We start from the raw sequence: 18,060 nt of genomic DNA on the forward strand, positions 1-18,060 counted from the left end.
TTTAGAAGGAGTGTAGAGAAATACTTAGGAGAAATAGCATAGGTAGACCTGATTCTGCCCTAGGGCACAAAGAGAATGAGATGATTTCCTGGGGCAGCCCCACTGGGGGTGTGTGTGGGGTTGTTCTATATTTAATAATCAGACTTAATTTCAAAATCTGAATTTTCTTAGCTAGGGTATTTTACAATAAATCTTACCCTAAAGTGACAGTACTATCAGTAATTGTGACATGCTTACCACTGAAGGGAAAATGTCATATTCCTCCTGCTGGGTGCAGATGGAAAAATATGCCAGTGGCTACTGCTGTTTCCTTGGCATGCTATAGCAATCCAGGATCTAATACTCTTCTTTCCCTCGTAACACAGACCGAGTTAACAAATGGAGATGGCACTCTTTGTATGGACAACAATACAAGTTTCATCAATTCGTCTGACTGCTTTCTTTACCTTATGATTATTACCTGCTACCTTTTGTTCAAGCCCACGTTTGTACTGCTGTTCTGTGCTTCCTTGTGTGCTGGATAGATCCTGAATGGGGATACATAAGCTGAATGTATTTCCTTTGAGTAATTTTATTTGCTCTTCACCCATTAACTGGCAACGTATAAAAAAGGCAATGTCATGTATTTCTCTAGAATGTCAGCTAATGAAAACAGAGCGACCAAAGCCGAACACATTCATTATCAGATGTCTTCAGTGGACCACTGTCATAGAGAGGACGTTCCACGTAGACACTCCAGAAGAACGGTGAGGGTTTCATTCTTGTTTTCCTTTTTGTGATCCTTGCACAGAAGCCTCAGCAGAGTCTCTGCTGGGCCAGCACAGCAATCAGCACTTGGAACTGTGACATTCTGAGCACATGTGAGCAGTTACTTAAAGATTTTTAAGTCAGCTTCTGTAAAATGTTATCTGAGCTCATAACTAGTATAAGAGTTGCCTGTGAGTAGGTGGGATAAGTGTGTTCAAATAAGCCAAAACTGTGTCATGATATGTCTCTGAAGTGTTAAATTTTGAACATCTAAAGCCTGGATTGAAATATTTCCAGCCTTCCTGTCTTACTCCTCCTAATGTGCTCCTTTCTTTTGGCACAGAAAGCAGCATGATTATTTTAATTTATTTTATGTTGGCTTACTAGTTTTTCTTGTTTCAGTAAACATTCACAAGCTCTTAAGAATTAACTTTTTTAATGTACCAAAAACTTCTTTAATGCACGTAGGAGATATGGGATAATGCACTCAAATTTTCCATTCTCTATGATTAGATGCTCTGAATCTTCCCACTGTGGACATCTATCCTTTTGAGACTAGTACTATGATCTGGCTATCATTTTTTGTATCAGTAAATAAGCAACAACTTTGCTTTTTCTGTTGTTTCACATGGAGGTTTTTTTTCATCTACCTTGGTACTGTGTCTCCGCCCTGTCTTTTTTCTGTGCAGTTTAGTACCTTGCACTGCATTCAGTGATAAATACCACGATAATATCCCGTATCCCTTGCTGGCTGAGCAAAAGGCTGCAGGTGCTGTGCTTGGTGTGGGGCTGTGGCCTGCTCAAGGGCAGCCTGGTGTGTCTGTGCTGTTCAGCTGGCCCTGCTTGTCCCTCCACAGAAACCATCACCTGGGCCTGCCCCTCAGTGCAGCCACAGGTTTTTAGGATGCTTGTAGGAATTCGGTTATCTTTCAGGGCCTTTTTTGAGGGAAATTTGAGAAAAAGTCTGTAAGCTGAGCTTTAAGAAGAGACAGACAAAGAGTTGAACACGTGATATGGTTTAAGAAATCTTTTTTTTTTTTGCTGTGAAAATGTCTTGAAGAGAGGGGGAATACCAAAAAGTGTCTTAAGATAGCAAGTTATTATGAGATAGCATTGCATAAGAGATGACATCCTATGCTCTCAGGTGTATTATACCCAGAACAAGAGCTTTCAAGTTTCCACTAGTAAAGTACTTAGAGAATCAGAAACTGCTAATTCTTGAAATTACCCACATAGTGTGATCCTTTCTGGTCAACTTCACCACTTTAACAAAACGCAGAATTTGGAAGGAAATGGAAGTGATTAATTAATATGAGTCTTCTGCTGTGTAACATGAGAATTGAACATTGAAGCAATGTAGCATGTGTGAAAAACCTTATGAACTATGTAATGTATGAGTGTCTAATAGAGATGTTGGCTTGTTCATGATAGGGAAGAATGGACAGAAGCAATCCAGGCTGTAGCAGACAGACTTCAGAGGCAAGAAGAGGAGAGGATGAACTGTAGTCCAACTTCTCAGATAGACAATATAGGAGAAGAAGAAATGGATGCTTCAACAACCCATCATAAAAGAAAGGTAATGACCTTAAAAAATAACCCGCAGGGCTCATATGTAAATAACTTTTGTAGAATGGTCTAGTTGGGTAAAGCAATATGCAGGGAAGAGTATTTCAACATAAATTTCAGTGTATTATAAGCATCAAACTACTTTTTTGTTTTATTTCAATAAAGCCAAACTGCTCTAGTTTTGTTTATTTGTTATGCTATCTGATACAGCACTTCTAAAAAACAAAGTTCAACCATTCAGGCACATACTAACATTCTGCTTCTTGTTTGACTATTATTTCATCCGCTTTTTTTTTTTTTTTGTTTACTGTTTTAGAAGTATGGTAATAAAATATTTTCTTTGGACAAGTACATTTGCCCCTTTTCTCATGTAAATAATACCCAGTACAAATTAGGTAATTTGCATGAGAAAGGCTAGCAGGATCTGGCTTTTAATGACCTTGTTTTTTGCTAACTTGGGAAATAAGTTTGCTTTAGTTTTCAATGAAGTAAGAGAAAACAACATTTTATTTTTCTGCGGTCCTTTACAGCTTTTGGTGTAAGTAGGAGCAAGTGCATTGTTGGCTATAACATACCTGTGGTTGCATCTCCAGAGTCAACAGGTTAAACACACAGCTAAGAGAATGTTTTAAAGACCTGATGCCATTCAGAGTTTGCTTATGTGTCTCCATTTTGTCCTGGATAGACTACTCTTGAAGAATGGATCATTCAAACTGATGTCTCTCATTTACAGAGTTGACATGACTCAAGAAATGCACTGAAATTGCATGAAAAATAATAACCAGTTTACACAGGACTGGCTTCACTATTTCTAGCTAGGAGTGAAGCCTGTAGAAAACTAAGTCTCCTGACAAAGCAAAACAGTCTTATAGCTCATGTAACTGAATGCCTTTGAGTGACAAACAGTACAAGAAATGGTGAACATTTATCTATTTACTAATAGAGCATGTTTTGTATGTTGCACTACATAAAGTAAGAAACGTAGAAAAATCAGGGCTGATAACTATACCCTTAAGAATGTAACAAAGGTGTCATAGGTATCTTTAGTTCTATCATATCCTAATTTTTGAGAACTTGAGTTTGCAGTCCAAACAGAGTTCTTTTATGTAGTTTCATTGTATGCAAATTTCTAACCTTTGTCTGCTATAGAAAAAGGTAAAATCAATTATATAGAGCTGTAACAATACTCTGAACATATAATTGTCAGACTGACGTTGAACTTTTAGCCTGGTGGCATGGATATTTAATGACTGTGCTCCAGGGTAAAATATGATAAGTGACAGCAAGACAGAGGCAGTGTTTAAGATGTGTCAGCCTTGTGAGAGGCAGCATGATTATGTGGAAGGGATTTGGGTTTGCTCTGTTAAAGATCTGAGCACTGTTCCAAGCCTGTGTATCCTCTTAGTGGAGTATAAAACCACTGCATAACAACACTCATTTTCAAGGTGTCAGAATTAGTGCTGTCTGATACAAGTAGTTTATCTGGAATGTGCTCTCCTAGTTCAAAGTGCAGGGTGTTTTCCCATACAACAAGAGGGGTTGTGGGAGCAGGAGGAGGAGGATCCATTTTGTTTCTCTCTTGCCACTTGTGCTTTAAGAAATGCTGAAATAATATGCTGGGACAGGGTATGGGCAGTGCTACAGAATATTTAATGGCTTTGGCAACAAGCCAAAAGCGAAATCTACAAAACAAAGATGAACTGAAAAATGGTGATATTCAACACCTAATAATAGAGAAGAATAACAAAACTAGGGGAAAAAAAGAGATAAATAAAAAGGTAATAAAGTTAAAAAAAGAAAAAAAAAATAAAAACAATAGAGCCAAAACTCAGAATCCCACTATCCCGCTACAGATTTCTAACTGTTGGAAGACTTTAGTGAAAGGTGCTCAGAAGATTTTGGAATAAAAAATATTAAGTGACCGTTATGACGAATTGCCACTGCCTCCATCTTAATTGAAATTGTGAAAAATAGGTCTTTTTAAAACTGTTTCTGTTTTGTAGAAATGTTTCTGAAAAGATGTTATTTAAGATTTCATAGTTGTTAATGTAATCAGAACCATTTCCGTTAAAATGACTTAATGCATTTTTATTGCTTTTTTTTTTTTTGGTATTGGATTTCTTTCCTTTCAGGGATTTTTACACAATGTGTCCTTTTCTGACAAAAGCTTGTTTTGTCACCTGATTTTACATCTAAGCCCAGTGAATTTTGCTTGTGTATGCACCAGATGGTATACATATGAGTAGAAGAGCATAATCAGATTAAGAAACAAGACAGAGAGGAGTTGGGCCTGTTCTTCTCTGAAAAGGTAGTGAAAAGAAAACAGCCTTTAGGATGTGAAACTTGATTTGAATAGACACGACAGCTATGTCCCTGGTTAGATTAGCTGGAAGAACCAGAAGCACCTCTTCTTTTCCCCAATTTTTTAAAATGGTGTCAACGTGCAATTTAAGTTTTACACATTACTAAAATTTGTAATACTGGAAATTCTTAGCAAACTGCTTTTATTTCTTGCTGTACTATTACTTCTTAGTAGAGTTTTTCCCTGATGAAGTCAGATGAAAACTCCATGTGGTATAATCATTGTGCACATCAGGAATTTAAAAAAAAAAAAAGTTAGTTTCTTTGGTAGGAATTTTCAACACCTATGTTAGGGTGTATTCTTTTGAACAGATTATCCATAGGGGATGGTGTGTTTAGATGGTCAACAGATACTCCAAAAGGAGAGTAAAAAGGTTTTGTAGAAGTCTGGATGTCATAACTTTTGGTTAGTGCAGTCTCCTGTGGCTTCATTGCTTTTTCTTTGTTTACAAATTTGGTTTGCAGGTTGCAGGGTGAATAAAGAACAGATTTCTCAGAGGAAGCCTAGAAGTAATGTAATGAAGAAAAATATTCAAAACTTGGAGTACAGTAGGAATAAAAAACTAGGGAAAATCATGAAGGAGAAAGAATCCAATCTTATGGGAGCCTCCAAACTTGCTTACCAGCTTCCTTCAGGTTTAGGAAGTATTTCCATTTTTCCACCAGTTTTCAGTACACCCCTAACTATGGCATCTGTGTTTTTATCTCCCAAGGTCTTGTGTTCTTTGGCAGACTTTTTGAGTTACCCTGCACTGCGTATCATCTCTAAGCCTTCTGCTGAGCTTCTAAGGAATGAGAGCATCAGGAGACTTTATTCTTAGAACTAACACTACTGCCATAATGTGCTGTTAAGCCATGGCTCAAAATCTTGCAAACCTATTACCTTTCTCTTATAAATATACATCTATTTTTAACTTGTTTTCACTGAGCTTGCATCTAGATTCATGACTGCTTTGCTGAACATTATGTAAGCAAATTTTGGGCAAATCAGTCTTTCAATTTGACTGGCTTGCTGCCCTTAGCATCAAATCGATGTCTGTGATCAGTTGAGCCAAGATCCTCCTTCTGTGTGTGGGCAAAGGGCAGCTTTTCTGGCCTGGTTTTATTCAGACTGATGGTCCCTCTCTAATTCCAGTGTCTTAGAGAAAATCAGAAGTGTGGGAGAAGTTACTCCTTTGAGGCTGCTTGTGATCCCATAAATTTGTGACTCTTAGAAGTGAAAAGTTGTTACAGTCACTAGCTCAGTATTTTTTATCAATAAAGCTGTCAGCCACTCTTTGTCAGGGAACATGATAGCTTATGGGTGAAGGATTCTGCCCTGAATTACTCATCTTCTGCCTGAATTGTGTTTTGAATGCGTTTTTAGTTTTTCATGGGTTTTTGTCAATATTCAGTGCTTTTGCTCAAAGGCAATTGTTTTCTGTTTGATGGTTGTCGTAGAACTATCGAGTAGATAACCTGACTTTCCAAAGTACTGAACGTGATAGTTGAGGAGTCTTACCTTTAGTTGATTGAATTGGATTTCAGCTTTACATACTACCTTATGCACTGTGAGTTACCACACATTATACTAGTTTCTGGAAAAGTTGACTCTTAAAGGATTTGTCTGGTGGTAAACTTTAACTTCACACTCAGTTGTGTAAAGTGGGTAAAATCTATACCAAGTCTTCGAAATCTCTGTTACCTGTATTTCTTGCTGGGCTAAAGCAGTTTTGTTCCTCCTGATGTGAGGTGGTTTGGGCAGCAAAACAAGATCTGTCACTGCAAAATGTTTGTGTGAGCATCAGGGTTAGTTTCCTTAGAAGATACCAATCAACAATTACGTGGGAAAAAGATTTAATTCCTCTTGATATAGCTAGAAAATTGATATATGAGAAGCATCTTCTCCTTAATAAAGCTTTGAAACAGGTAGGTATCCAGGTGTTAAGTAGAGTGTTGAAGACCTTTTGCAGCTTTGAAGTTGCAGGTTGAACACTTAAAAGCTAAGGAACTGCACATTGATGTGGTTGATGGAACTTCAGTTCTACCTCTTTGCAGATCGCAGACTGACTCTGAGTGAACAATTGCCTAAATTACTTTCACAGTTTGTCAACAGCAAATTCAGATCCACAATAATAGTATCATGCACTTGAGCTTAAAGGAATAAATAATTTCAGAAGGAAATTCTGCCCTTTGTTCTTTTGCACAAGCGAATATATTTTGCTGCCACTGTTTGTTATTGCACACCAGGGATATGCCCAATACCTCTACATCTGGAAAGTGTGTGAAATATGTAGGCAGTGTTAAGAGGTATTTCTGGTAGAGATAAGGAAAGTACTAATTCCCTTGTGGAAAATACAAGTAGAAGTTTATCCAGAACAGTAGTATTCATCAAAACTGCCTGAGGCCACAACTAGTAATAGAAAGAGACACTAGGAAGATGAAAGATAAGGGATGATCTTTTTCTCTCACAAAACAAGATGAAGTATATTTAACTTAGCAGAACTGAGACTCAGAGTATAATTACTCTGTAAAAATGTTTTGAGGTGTTCTTTTCACAAAGGAAGAAAGGTCACTGATACTGCGGGACAGTATGATAACAAGAATATCTGAGTGTGTTTTCTTTTAGAATTTTTAACTGCTTTTCTCCAGGCTCCTGGGTTGCAGCACCACAAAACTCAATGGTTTTGTGGTGCTACAACCAAACCAGTAACACAGCACAGCAACAGATACGCTGTAGAAGCACACAGTGATTGGCCAAGTAAATTCTGCTGTCAATTCAAGGCAACTGTGCAGTCACTGCACTCTCAGTATTGTTCTGTTTTTCCTCTACATCCTCATCTTTGCATCTAATGCATAGACCATGGAGTTGATGCTTCTAACTGGCAGTGAAATGAACTTGTAAAACTAAGATGATTATTGACTCAAACTTTGAGCTCAGGAAGGTGGCTATACTGCTTTGCAATCTGAGATCATCTGGTCATATTCTTACCATGTGTCACACTCCAGCTGAGCTGGTAACCCTACTAGACTGGATTTGTCTGTTGATGGAACCAGCTCTTGGATGTACTGTGTTTAACCTGCAAAACTAGGGCAGTAATAGAATCACATGAAAGATGAAAACTTCCCACCTCCTCCTTTTCAGAGCCAGATTGATTAATATAAATACCATGTAATTGTAATCTGTACTGAAATTTTAAAAAGTCTACCTGTAATGCAAAGGCTGCTGTAGAGTCTTACAAGACAATATTTCAGTGAGGATCATGTATGTTTCAAAAAAGCCATCAGTGCAGTGGTTGGTGTTATGCAGAACCTACTGATAAGCCATACTTGTGTGTCCCTGGTAGTGCAGGAGTTGATGAACTTAGATGTGGAGCATTCTTGAAATGCTGATATAGGCTAAGGCTTTGTTCTGTGTGTGCTTTGTAAAAATAAAAGTGTGTGCAGGTGGCTTTAGAGAATTATAGTAATAATGCTATTGAATGATTTGTCCTGGTGGTTTAATGATAGCTGTTAGCTGCCTTCTTTGCCTTGGTCTACAGTAGCAAGACCAATGTTGTCTGGGTACTCAGCTCCCCCCTGACCTGGAAGACAGGGAGGGGGAGCAGAATGAAACCCCCATAATCCAAGGGGAAATATTCAGTCATTTGATCCATGCTGTAGCGTGTCCAAAGAGGGGCAACAGAGCTGGTGAAGTGTCTAGGGCAAAGTCCTATGAGGAGCAGCTAAGGGAGCTGGGGATGTTTAGCCTGGAGAAAGAGGTCTCAGAGGGGACCTTATTGTTCTCTAACTACCTGAAGGGAGGGTGTAGCTAGAAGAGGGGGGCTGATCTCTTTTCCCCAGTAAGAAGTGATAAAATGAAAGAAAGCTCCAGGGGAGTTTTAGAGTGGATATTAGGAAACATTTCTCCATTGAAAGAGTTGTCAAGCATTGAAACGGGCTGCCTAGGGAAGTGATGGAGGCACCATCCCTGGAGGTATTTAGGAGACATGTGGCACTTAGGGACATGTTTTAGCAGTAGACTTGTTAGTGCTGGGTTAACTGCAGGGCTTGATGATTTCAAAGGTCTTTCTCAACCTAAACAATTCTATGATTACAAACTTGATCATAGAAGTGGGCCTATTTTTCTAAACTATCCTTATTTTATCGATAATAGGATTTGGTTATATGTTGGAACTGCATGACCTATGTCTTGCTAATCCTTGTTCTTTGCACCTTTTAGACAATGAATGATTTTGACTACTTAAAACTACTGGGCAAAGGCACGTTTGGCAAAGTTATCCTGGTCCGAGAGAAGGCTAGTGGCAAATACTATGCTATGAAGATTTTGAAAAAAGAAGTAATTATTGCAAAGGTAAGAAAGGCTATATATTTAATATTGGGTCATTTTTAGGACTGGAATAATCAATATTCAATACATAAGGTGTTTTGATTTTTGATGATAACTTAGTTTGATAGAAATATGTGTGTATCTTCAGAAAACAAGAATGCAAAAAAAAAAACGTATGGCCATTTTGCATGCCTTTTCCCAGTATTTTATAATCTAGAGTGTGCTTAAACACAGAGAGTTGACTGGGCAGGACTATAGTGTAATCCGAGTTTATACAAGGAAAAATGCATTGTGGGGTATATTGGATACTTCAAGTTTTTTTCTAAGTCAGTTGCAGGTTTATTCAGATAAACAGATTTAATTTAATGGGCCTGTGCTCTGTTCCTGCTATGTTATACAAGATTGCTATCCATGGGACTAACAATTCCATTTCTTCAGTTTTTGAGAAATAGGGACAGTCTGAAGCTGGTGTCTGAAGAAGTGATTTAAACTGGCATTGTCCAATCACTTAATTAGTGTCAGTAGCTCTTTGCTTGGTCATAATATCATCCAAGCTTAAACTTAGATCATCTGCTCTGAGCTTTGTTTCTAGCAATTCGGAAGTTTTGAATCCCACTTCCACAGAACAAGTTGAAAGCAAGAAACCTACATACATTTATCACCGTGAGACACAATTAAAAATAATCCCAATTATTAAATAAGGGTGTTTTGAGGGATGTGGATCTGACTGAGATTTTTGAATGCTTGATATCAGTATCCATAAAAACTGAATGTGAATGGATAAATACTGTTTTACATATATTAAATATTAAAATATCCTTCAGATTTGTCTGGTTTTCCTATTGGCCTATGAAAACAGGGCTTACAAGAGTTTTGCAGTCTATGTTCATGTGTCTGTCACTCACTTTCTAACAGCTTTAGAATGTGTAGATCTGTTTCGATTAAATTTGGTAGAGGAATAGAAGCCTCAAAGACAATTATATTTCCTTGAGTGTCATTAAAACCAGCCCTGTTACAGAGGGAGAGGCTTAAGTTTATGTCTTCCACACTGAAGAGACTGAGCTATGAGTTCTGTGTGCCCTTAGCAGCTGTCTCGTGTGCAGAGACACACAGCCTAGTCAGCATGTAGATGGTTTGGACTAACAGCAGCAGAGAGTGCCCTTTTCTTCTTCATAGTCAGGAGATACAGGAAGAACAGAGGGTATTGCTGCTGCACTCTCCTGATTTTGCATGGGAAGTAGCACCTCAGTGGCCCTCCCTGTAAGACCTGGCAGCAAGCTCTGTGGTTTTCCCTGTGGGTCTCAGAGCCTGTCTGGTTTCTGCATGCTGTGCCTCGGTCTCCAGCCTGACATCCTTGACCAGTGTTCTGCTCACCCCTGGCATCTGGGGATCCTCAGGAGGTTATTGTGAGCTCTTTTTCTGCCGCTGCTGGTTTGTATCCTTCCAGCCTTCAGCGCATTTCATCTTGTTTCTTTGTATCAATTACAGATGAAACATATTTTTAAATTTTAGGAGTTTTCTAATTACTTTTCTGCCTGCTACAATATCACTGATTTTTGAATGGTTTAAGCTGGTTATTGGCTGACTTTGTCTAAGGTGAGCAAAAATTCTTGTTCATAGAAGTACATATAAAAGTAGAGAAATTTTGAAGAAATCAGAGATACAACTGTTTAAGTTTGAATTTAGCGATCTAGCCCAGTCAGCATGTGAACATGCTGTGGGGATTTATCAATAGCATTTAGCTCTGGAGATCAGTGCTAAGGATATGGTCACTAGGTAGAATAGATCTGCAGTCCCAACTCAGCATGTAAGTGATATAATATACACTCTAGAATCACAGGATGGCTTGGGTTGGAAGGCACCTAAAAGATCATCTTGTTCCAACCCCCTGCTGTGGGCAGGGATACCTTCCACTATCTCAGGTTGCTCAAAGCCTCATCCAACCTGGCTTTGAACACCTCCAGGGATGGGACATCCGCAGTTTCTCTGGGCAACCTGTTCCCAATGTCTCACCGCTCTCACAGCAAAGAATTTCTTCCTAACATTTAATTGAAATATCTCTCCTTTTAGTTTAAAACCATTCCCTCGTGTCCTGTTGCTACCTGCCTGTGCAAAAAGTAGTCCTATGGAAGGTTATACCCCTAACAGCATAGTATGAAGCAGAAAAGTGGTGCATTAACAGCTGTATAGCATCTGCCCAGTTCAGACTAAATTTGTTTATCCTAAGTTTACATGGCAGATTAATATTACACTTATGAGGAAATTACTACCAGTATTACAGGCTCCTGAGGCAATGCCAGAAAAACTGGCCATTGCCAGCTTTTTATGCCATATATCTGGCGAACCACAGAGGTTTAAAAATAAATAAATATACAAACCTTTATGCTTGTTTTTCTCCTTGAAGTGTTTCTGTTTTTGTTTTTCCCCCTGTATGTGGTTGTAGTGCATATACTCAGTGTTGCACTGGTGTTCAGCTAAATGGCATCATAATTTATTACCACTGACTGTTGTTGTTGTTCAACTTCCTATTTGGACAATTTTTAAAGTCTAATTTAAAACTCCTGACATCTGTGTTTACTTTCCTGTTTAATAATACCTTATCTTCAGAGCATAGTCTGATAAGCATGTGTGTAGTACAATAATGTTATATTGGTATTATTTGTGGCAATAATAACATGTACTCTGACTAAATGTATTTACTTCTGCAGGATTACAGTTGAAGTTTGAGTCATACTAGGGCAGACTGTAGTTGTGTGTAATATAAAGCTCAGTGGTAGCTTGGCACTACAGAAAATGGCTACACCTTCCCAGTGGCTTTTCAGGCCTGGCCCAGGGGGATTCACAGCATGTATTATATGCAGAATTGTATAAAATGGCTGCGTATTCATACTGTGAATACCCTAAGAGTTCTGCTTTGCTCCCTAGCCCTCAGGAGCTGCTCATGTTGTAAGGGCGAGCCCTCTGCCCACCATCCTCGTCCCCTCACCCCTGCATGGCCCTGCTCTCTGCAGACCTGGCGGTGTGAGGGGCCACAGCTGTGCCCCCAGGGCCTTGCTGTCACCCCTCAGTCTCCTTCTTTGCCACCTGTATGGTGCCCACCCCAGGGGCTGGTGAGAGGGCCTGTGGAAGGAGCAGGGAACGAACATGGATGAGCTTGCCAGGAAGCAAACAACCACAGGGACTGGGTTAGTTTCCTTCTATCACTTTGGTACAGGGCTCATTTTTATCTTTCCCTTTCGTGCTCACGGACAGGAGAGTGTCACTGTCTCTCTCCAAAGTGCCTCTTTTCCAAACTGTGGCTGGAAGTTAGTTGGGGGTTGTGCGGGCATCTCCCATTCCCAAGGATGAGGCCAGTGTCCTCAGGGAAGGAGGTCAGCCTGGTCAGAGGAGCACTGCTCACTGCTGGGCTCCTCAGGGCAGCTTGGGTGGATAGAAACAAAACCAGCATCAAACCAAGTGAAAGTTTAAAAACAGAAAACCTGACTTAACACTTGACTAGATGAGACTGGGTTTTATATTTGCCTGTCACTTACTCCATGTGTATGTGTCTCGCACGTTGGTTTAGTCTCTCTGTAGATACATTGTTCAGGTGATTCATACCAGAACTGTGAAGTTGTGATGACTATGTTTTTAAGCTATCGCATCCAATATTATAATTTCTTTCTTCCCTGGATTGTATGTGAAGACTTCATTTTAAAGCAAGAAAATAAGAAAACCAAATAAAATATATTAAATTGTGCTTTGTCGAATATTTTCTCAAAAAACGTGAAGGTTCTTTCTTTTTTCAAAACTGTACAGTAGCCTTCTCTTTTTGAAAGTGTTGACCTTTTCCTTATAATTAATTAAATAAAAATTTTGTATCTTAATTCAGACTTACTTCTTCTCCTCTTTATTTCTCAGGATGAAGTGGCTCATACTCTTACAGAAAGCAGAGTATTGAAAAACACCAGGCACCCTTTTTTAACAGTAAGTATTGGGAACTAGTTTTAAGTACATTAGCAGGTAATATTTAATATCCATTATGAATATATTTTACAGATTTTGAATTCTTTCTCATGGTGATTTGTAAACAATCAGTAGCTATCTGGTGCTTATGATATCCTTTATCAGGATATGTAATTAAGAATTCAGAAATAAAGTTTCTAATAAATTTGTAAAGCTTTACTGTACTGAAAACAAATTTAATTGTAGAACTGTGTAACTGTTGTGCAATTTTTTGTAGTTTTTGTATATGAACACTTTTAAAATAAAAGTTATTAATTTCACAGAGGTGTAAGTATTTCTTACCAAGAAAACTTAATTCAGAATTCAGTAAAACAATAAAAATAACTATTTGTTAAAAATAAGTAGCTCACAGAGCCACAAAACTCAAACCCTACTACCTTTGTCTTCATATGGTTAATATTTAATAGAAGGGAAAGACTGAAAAGATGAAAAATTTGAGACTCATGACAAATTACAACTAATTTATTTAACTTTACAGCTGAATTTCTTCTGCAGAAGTAATTTTGATTTCTCTTCTTTGAGAATATATTAAAAAATACTTTCTTTTATCTCAAAATATAATGAACATGCTTTTAGAGACAGGGAATTTTTTTTTTTTTTTTTTGGTATTAAAATATCAAAGTATAGCATGGAAACTTTCCTACTTAGAAAAACTTAAACCTTTTGGAAAGCAGAGGATTTAATTTACATTGGTGGGCCAAAATATTCTTGGAAATTCAGTAAAGACAAAAGAGATCCTGCAATGTTTCTTGAATTAGAGTGTAATGGTAAGCAGGAGTAGGGGTACCTTCCCATCGAATAGTGCAACAATAGTTACTGCAGTTGTATCTTCCTAGCTGTCTGTTATCCTTCAACAAGTTTTGTCACATGAGTCTTAACGCTTGTTACATGGAGTTCTAGTACATTTCATTTTTTTAGGGCAAGTCTTCATCTGTAGATTTTCTGTGGTATCATGGATAAGTCAACAATTTCAATTAAGATAATAACATCTGTTGCAACTTCAAAATGATACAGAAATTAATATATTAATTTGGCACTTAGCATTCTTAATATTTCCTAATATGAAACTAGTGAGTCCTTGCTTTGGAAATGAAAGCATGCAGGATGTTAAGATCACTTTTAAGATTTCGTTTGGGAGAAATGAAAAAGAATATGATAATCTCTCCATGGGCACTGTGGAAGTGGACATCATAAAGTAAATGATGGAAATAGCTGGTACTGTGTATGGCCGTAAGAAATGAAATATAAAATTGTGTGTTTTACTAGCCATTTAATACTTTATTGTAATAAAGTATTAAATGTAATAATGTTATAAATGTAATGTATTAAATGTAATGATGTTTTCATATCAGCGGACATGTGGCAGAGATTAGATAACACTTGGAAGTTTTTGTGTTAATTCATCTCAAGCTCCAGGTAGAAAGTTGCACTTTTAATTACTCTTAAAGTTCTTACCAAAATCAAAATTTTCTACTTAAAAAGATAAAATTAAGTTTTGTTACAGTTACAGTGCAAGACATTGAGTTAATATAAGATGATAATTGGTTTGATTTTGCTGTTTTCTTTGCAAGTCCTTGAAATATTCCTTCCAGACAAAGGATCGTTTGTGTTTTGTGATGGAGTATGTTAACGGAGGAGAGGTGAGTTTAAGAAAGATGTTCTGCACTTGTAACAGTAAGGCTGTCACTGGATTACTCTTTTAAGGTTATATTTTATCTTGCCTTTTTGATTTCTAGTATATTTAAAGGGCTTTTTTTTTTTTAAAGGAACTGTTTTATTTTTAAAAAAAAAGTTGACATGTTTTTATAGCTTTGCTGTCAAAACTAGTTCCTCTTCTGAAAAAATTAGACTGCTGTATAGTGAGAGATAATTTAATGCTAGAGAAATAATTAAAAATAGCTTGCTTATTGTTTTTTTTAAATTTAAGCATATTATAGCTTGTTCTGGCATGAAACAGTCATAATGCAGTGTAAACAAGCAAAAATAATGTTGACAAGTCTTACTTTTTCCTAATATGAAATGTGTGCTCTCTTTGCTATAACTATTACAAACATCTATTGGAAAAGAGTGGAGTATTCTATTTTTCATTGCTTCTCTCCCCATTGCTTCTCTCTTGACTTGCCATGTACTCTGTAAATTTCAACTAAGCATTAAACTTCTGAGAGTGGTATTAGCTTTGAAGCCATTGTTGTCTTCCAGCTGTTTACTAAAGAATGAAATATCAAAAATGATGCCCAGCAAATGGAATTAGAGAACTGCAGTCGAAGAAGAGGGCTTTAATCTACCTTGTAGGTGCTGTTTGCTATTCAGACTGTCTTGTTACAATGTGAACTGTGAGATTTTCCTTATTTTGTCAACTATATGCTTCATGGTAATGTTAAAGGACTAAATGTTTCCTATGGGATTTTTTTTTTTAATTAAAAAACTCTTTCTTCATTCAGGAATTGCTGTGGCTTGAGACGTAATGTTTTGCATTATGTTCTAGCTGTCTTCTCCTGCAATAAAACTGTGCTTAGCTATAATTCCAATGCCTGCAGCCCATTTGGATCCCAACTTGTCCATGGCTGTCCTCTACCAGCCATGGCTACATAAGGTGCTATAGGGTTCTCATATGGGAGGATGGCTTGCTTGACTCAATGTATAAACCCAGTTCTGCACATCACAGGGCTTGAACCAAATAAAAAAACCTCCCTCAGCAGTAAAGGCGTAACAGCCTTCCCTTGGACACTCAGCTGGCTTATTTGACATTGAATTTACATCACCAATATTAAGTCAATGCTGTCTGTGATGAGTTTTAAGTATTGTCTTATAAACCAGCTAATTCTTCATCATTTTCCTCTGTGTAAGGTCTTACTGCATTTCTGTAATCTCTGGGGAGACAGTTTAAAAGTATGTTAACATCATCCTGTAATTTAGGTATTTGTCTTTTTGAAAGGTACTTTTCCATACTGTTTGAATGAAGAGCAGAGCCCAGAGAGGATGTTTTCAACTCCTTTCTTGTGACTGAGGGTGCTTTGACTGTGTCTTGGTCAATTGTAGTTCGGTCAATGCATTTATTTGCACTGGGTGTTGCAGCCTTGTGGCTACGACTGCAAGTGTCATGTGTCATGGGTTTGTCGGAGGCAACCTGCTTTTGCTTATGGGATTTGAGCAATTGCAGTGTACTTGTGCCAGGATTGGGTTACTTTCCCAGGTATGATGTTGCTGTTTGTCAGTGTTGCTCATGTACTTTGCTGATGATTCCCTAATTCAGTGAAGCTAACTCTAAAGTTTTGCCACAGTGGGAAATAATGGCTTTTTGGGAGTAGGCAGTTTCCTTTGAGGAAACTCTTGATTTGCCTATGTGCTTCTCTTTGACTAGAGATCTGGAATAGTAAGTTGGACAAACTGTCTTTTTTAATAGGAAAATCTTTAATCTTATCAAATTTTCTTGTGAATTTCAGACTTTAGTCAGTGTCTGCCAAAAAATACAGAGGATTTCGTATTTGTAAAATTAGCCTTGTTATTAACTCAGTTACTGAAAGTAAGTTGCTCAAAGTTTAGCCAGGATTTTAGCCTATATGATACACAGACTTTTTTCTTTTGCTGCTTCTATCTACTATTCTGTCTGTGTTCCAAGGAAGTTACATTTCCTTACGTATTCTGACTGTTGAAGATGGTGAAAACTCATCTTTTAGTTATATCCTTCCAGTGGGAAAATGACCGTAGTTGTACTATGCTGCTTTTGATTCTCTCCAGTGCTGTGCTACCTTCAGTGTGTTTCTATTTTAAATTACTTTAGATTAAATATTTCTTTTGAGGTAAACTCTTGTGTCTGAATCAATTTATTGGGAATTTTCATGGATTATGTCTTTCAGGAGCACCATTGCCCAAACAGTTCTCCTCATGAAGGAGTTCTTGAAGTTTGTGTACATATTCTTGACTCCTACCCAGGTGAAAGCAAGAAAATGCCACAATTTAGGCTTCTGCCCTAATAGAGTAATAAAACCTGTGGTTGGTAGTAGGAGTCTTCGCTTCCTCTTTCTGTGGCTAGAAAGGAAAACAGTAAAGGAAGGGGGCGCAGAACTTACCTCATACTGAAGAAGAAGAAATTGTGTTAAACTGATTGTAAGCGAGAATCTTTTATATCTATTAAAAATCTAGATCCATGGGGAAGTTAATATCCCTCTAGAATAATAACAATTTATCTTTGCCTTACCTTGCCTGTGCGACTTCAAGTTGGTTAGGCTTAGTTAATAAGGGAACATATTACAATGAAAATGGAACTGCATCAATTTTACTGGTCTGTGTGTGTGCTCTTTTACAGTGTACAAAGTATTACAGTAAAGAATTCTCTCTTGGTTTCCTTTAAAAACAAAGCAGCATATTATATACTTAAATATACCAAAGCAAACCATTAGGGGATTTTTTTTTCAAACAGATTATTCAGACGGAAATACTGATTATGTTTTCCTTGTACTGAGAACATTTTTCCTGTTGCCTAAGGCCCAATCTTGAAATAATTGTTGTGGGCTGAAAGCTTAATTTTCTCTTCATTTGGTTTTGCTGTTAGACTCTGTGGATGAAATGTTTACCAATGTCTATTGATCATAAACTGTGTTGCAGTATATAGCTAAAATCATACTTCTGGCACTGTAATTACTTCTCAGTACCTTTGTTGTACTGAAGGAATAATGTTAAAGTAGCATTAGGAAACTGAAATTTGATTTTAGAAAACAAATATTTATCTGGTGTAGCTGAGTTGACCAAATGGCTCTTTATTTTTGGGGAATACTTTTGGAGTGTATGTTACCCAGTTTTTATTTCCAGTATTTTGCTTTACAGGTTGAAAATCTTTTAGGAATGAAATCTATTACATACATTACTCCGCAGAGTACACTGATACAGCTGACTAATAAGTTGGTTAACTTCCTCACTCTGCATTTTAAGGATAATTCCAGATTCTGTACTTTGTAACAAACCTGATTGGTAATTATGTGTATAATAAAATTAGACCCTAAAGTTTGTTCAGATGGTACACCACACAAGAATTCTGAGTCTCTCTTCCTCTTGGCATTTTTGTTCCACAGCTC

At 37.4% G+C, this 18,060-nt stretch overlaps 1 protein-coding gene across 5 annotated transcripts in view; it reads left to right on the forward strand.

Annotated features, from left to right (window-relative positions):
* Nucleotides 1-18,060, forward strand: part of AKT3 (AKT serine/threonine kinase 3) — a 154,225-nt gene that overhangs the window by 91,174 nt on the left and 44,991 nt on the right. For all 5 annotated transcript variants that reach the window (XR_004238882.1, XM_032102669.1, XM_032102668.1 and 2 more), the window contains 5 exons: nucleotides 635-746; nucleotides 2,179-2,323; nucleotides 8,876-9,007; nucleotides 12,884-12,949; nucleotides 14,560-14,628. Coding sequence is in view for 4 of the 5 variants with exons in the window: in XM_032102669.1 (XP_031958560.1) it covers nucleotides 635-746; nucleotides 2,179-2,323; nucleotides 8,876-9,007; nucleotides 12,884-12,949; nucleotides 14,560-14,628 (524 nt within the window). In the remaining variant the exon portion in view is untranslated. The remainder of the gene's footprint in view (nucleotides 1-634; nucleotides 747-2,178; nucleotides 2,324-8,875; nucleotides 9,008-12,883; nucleotides 12,950-14,559; nucleotides 14,629-18,060) is intronic.

Source organism: Corvus moneduloides, chromosome 3 (genome assembly GCF_009650955.1).
Source record: "Corvus moneduloides isolate bCorMon1 chromosome 3, bCorMon1.pri, whole genome shotgun sequence".
Taxonomy (NCBI): domain Eukaryota; kingdom Metazoa; phylum Chordata; class Aves; order Passeriformes; family Corvidae; genus Corvus; species Corvus moneduloides.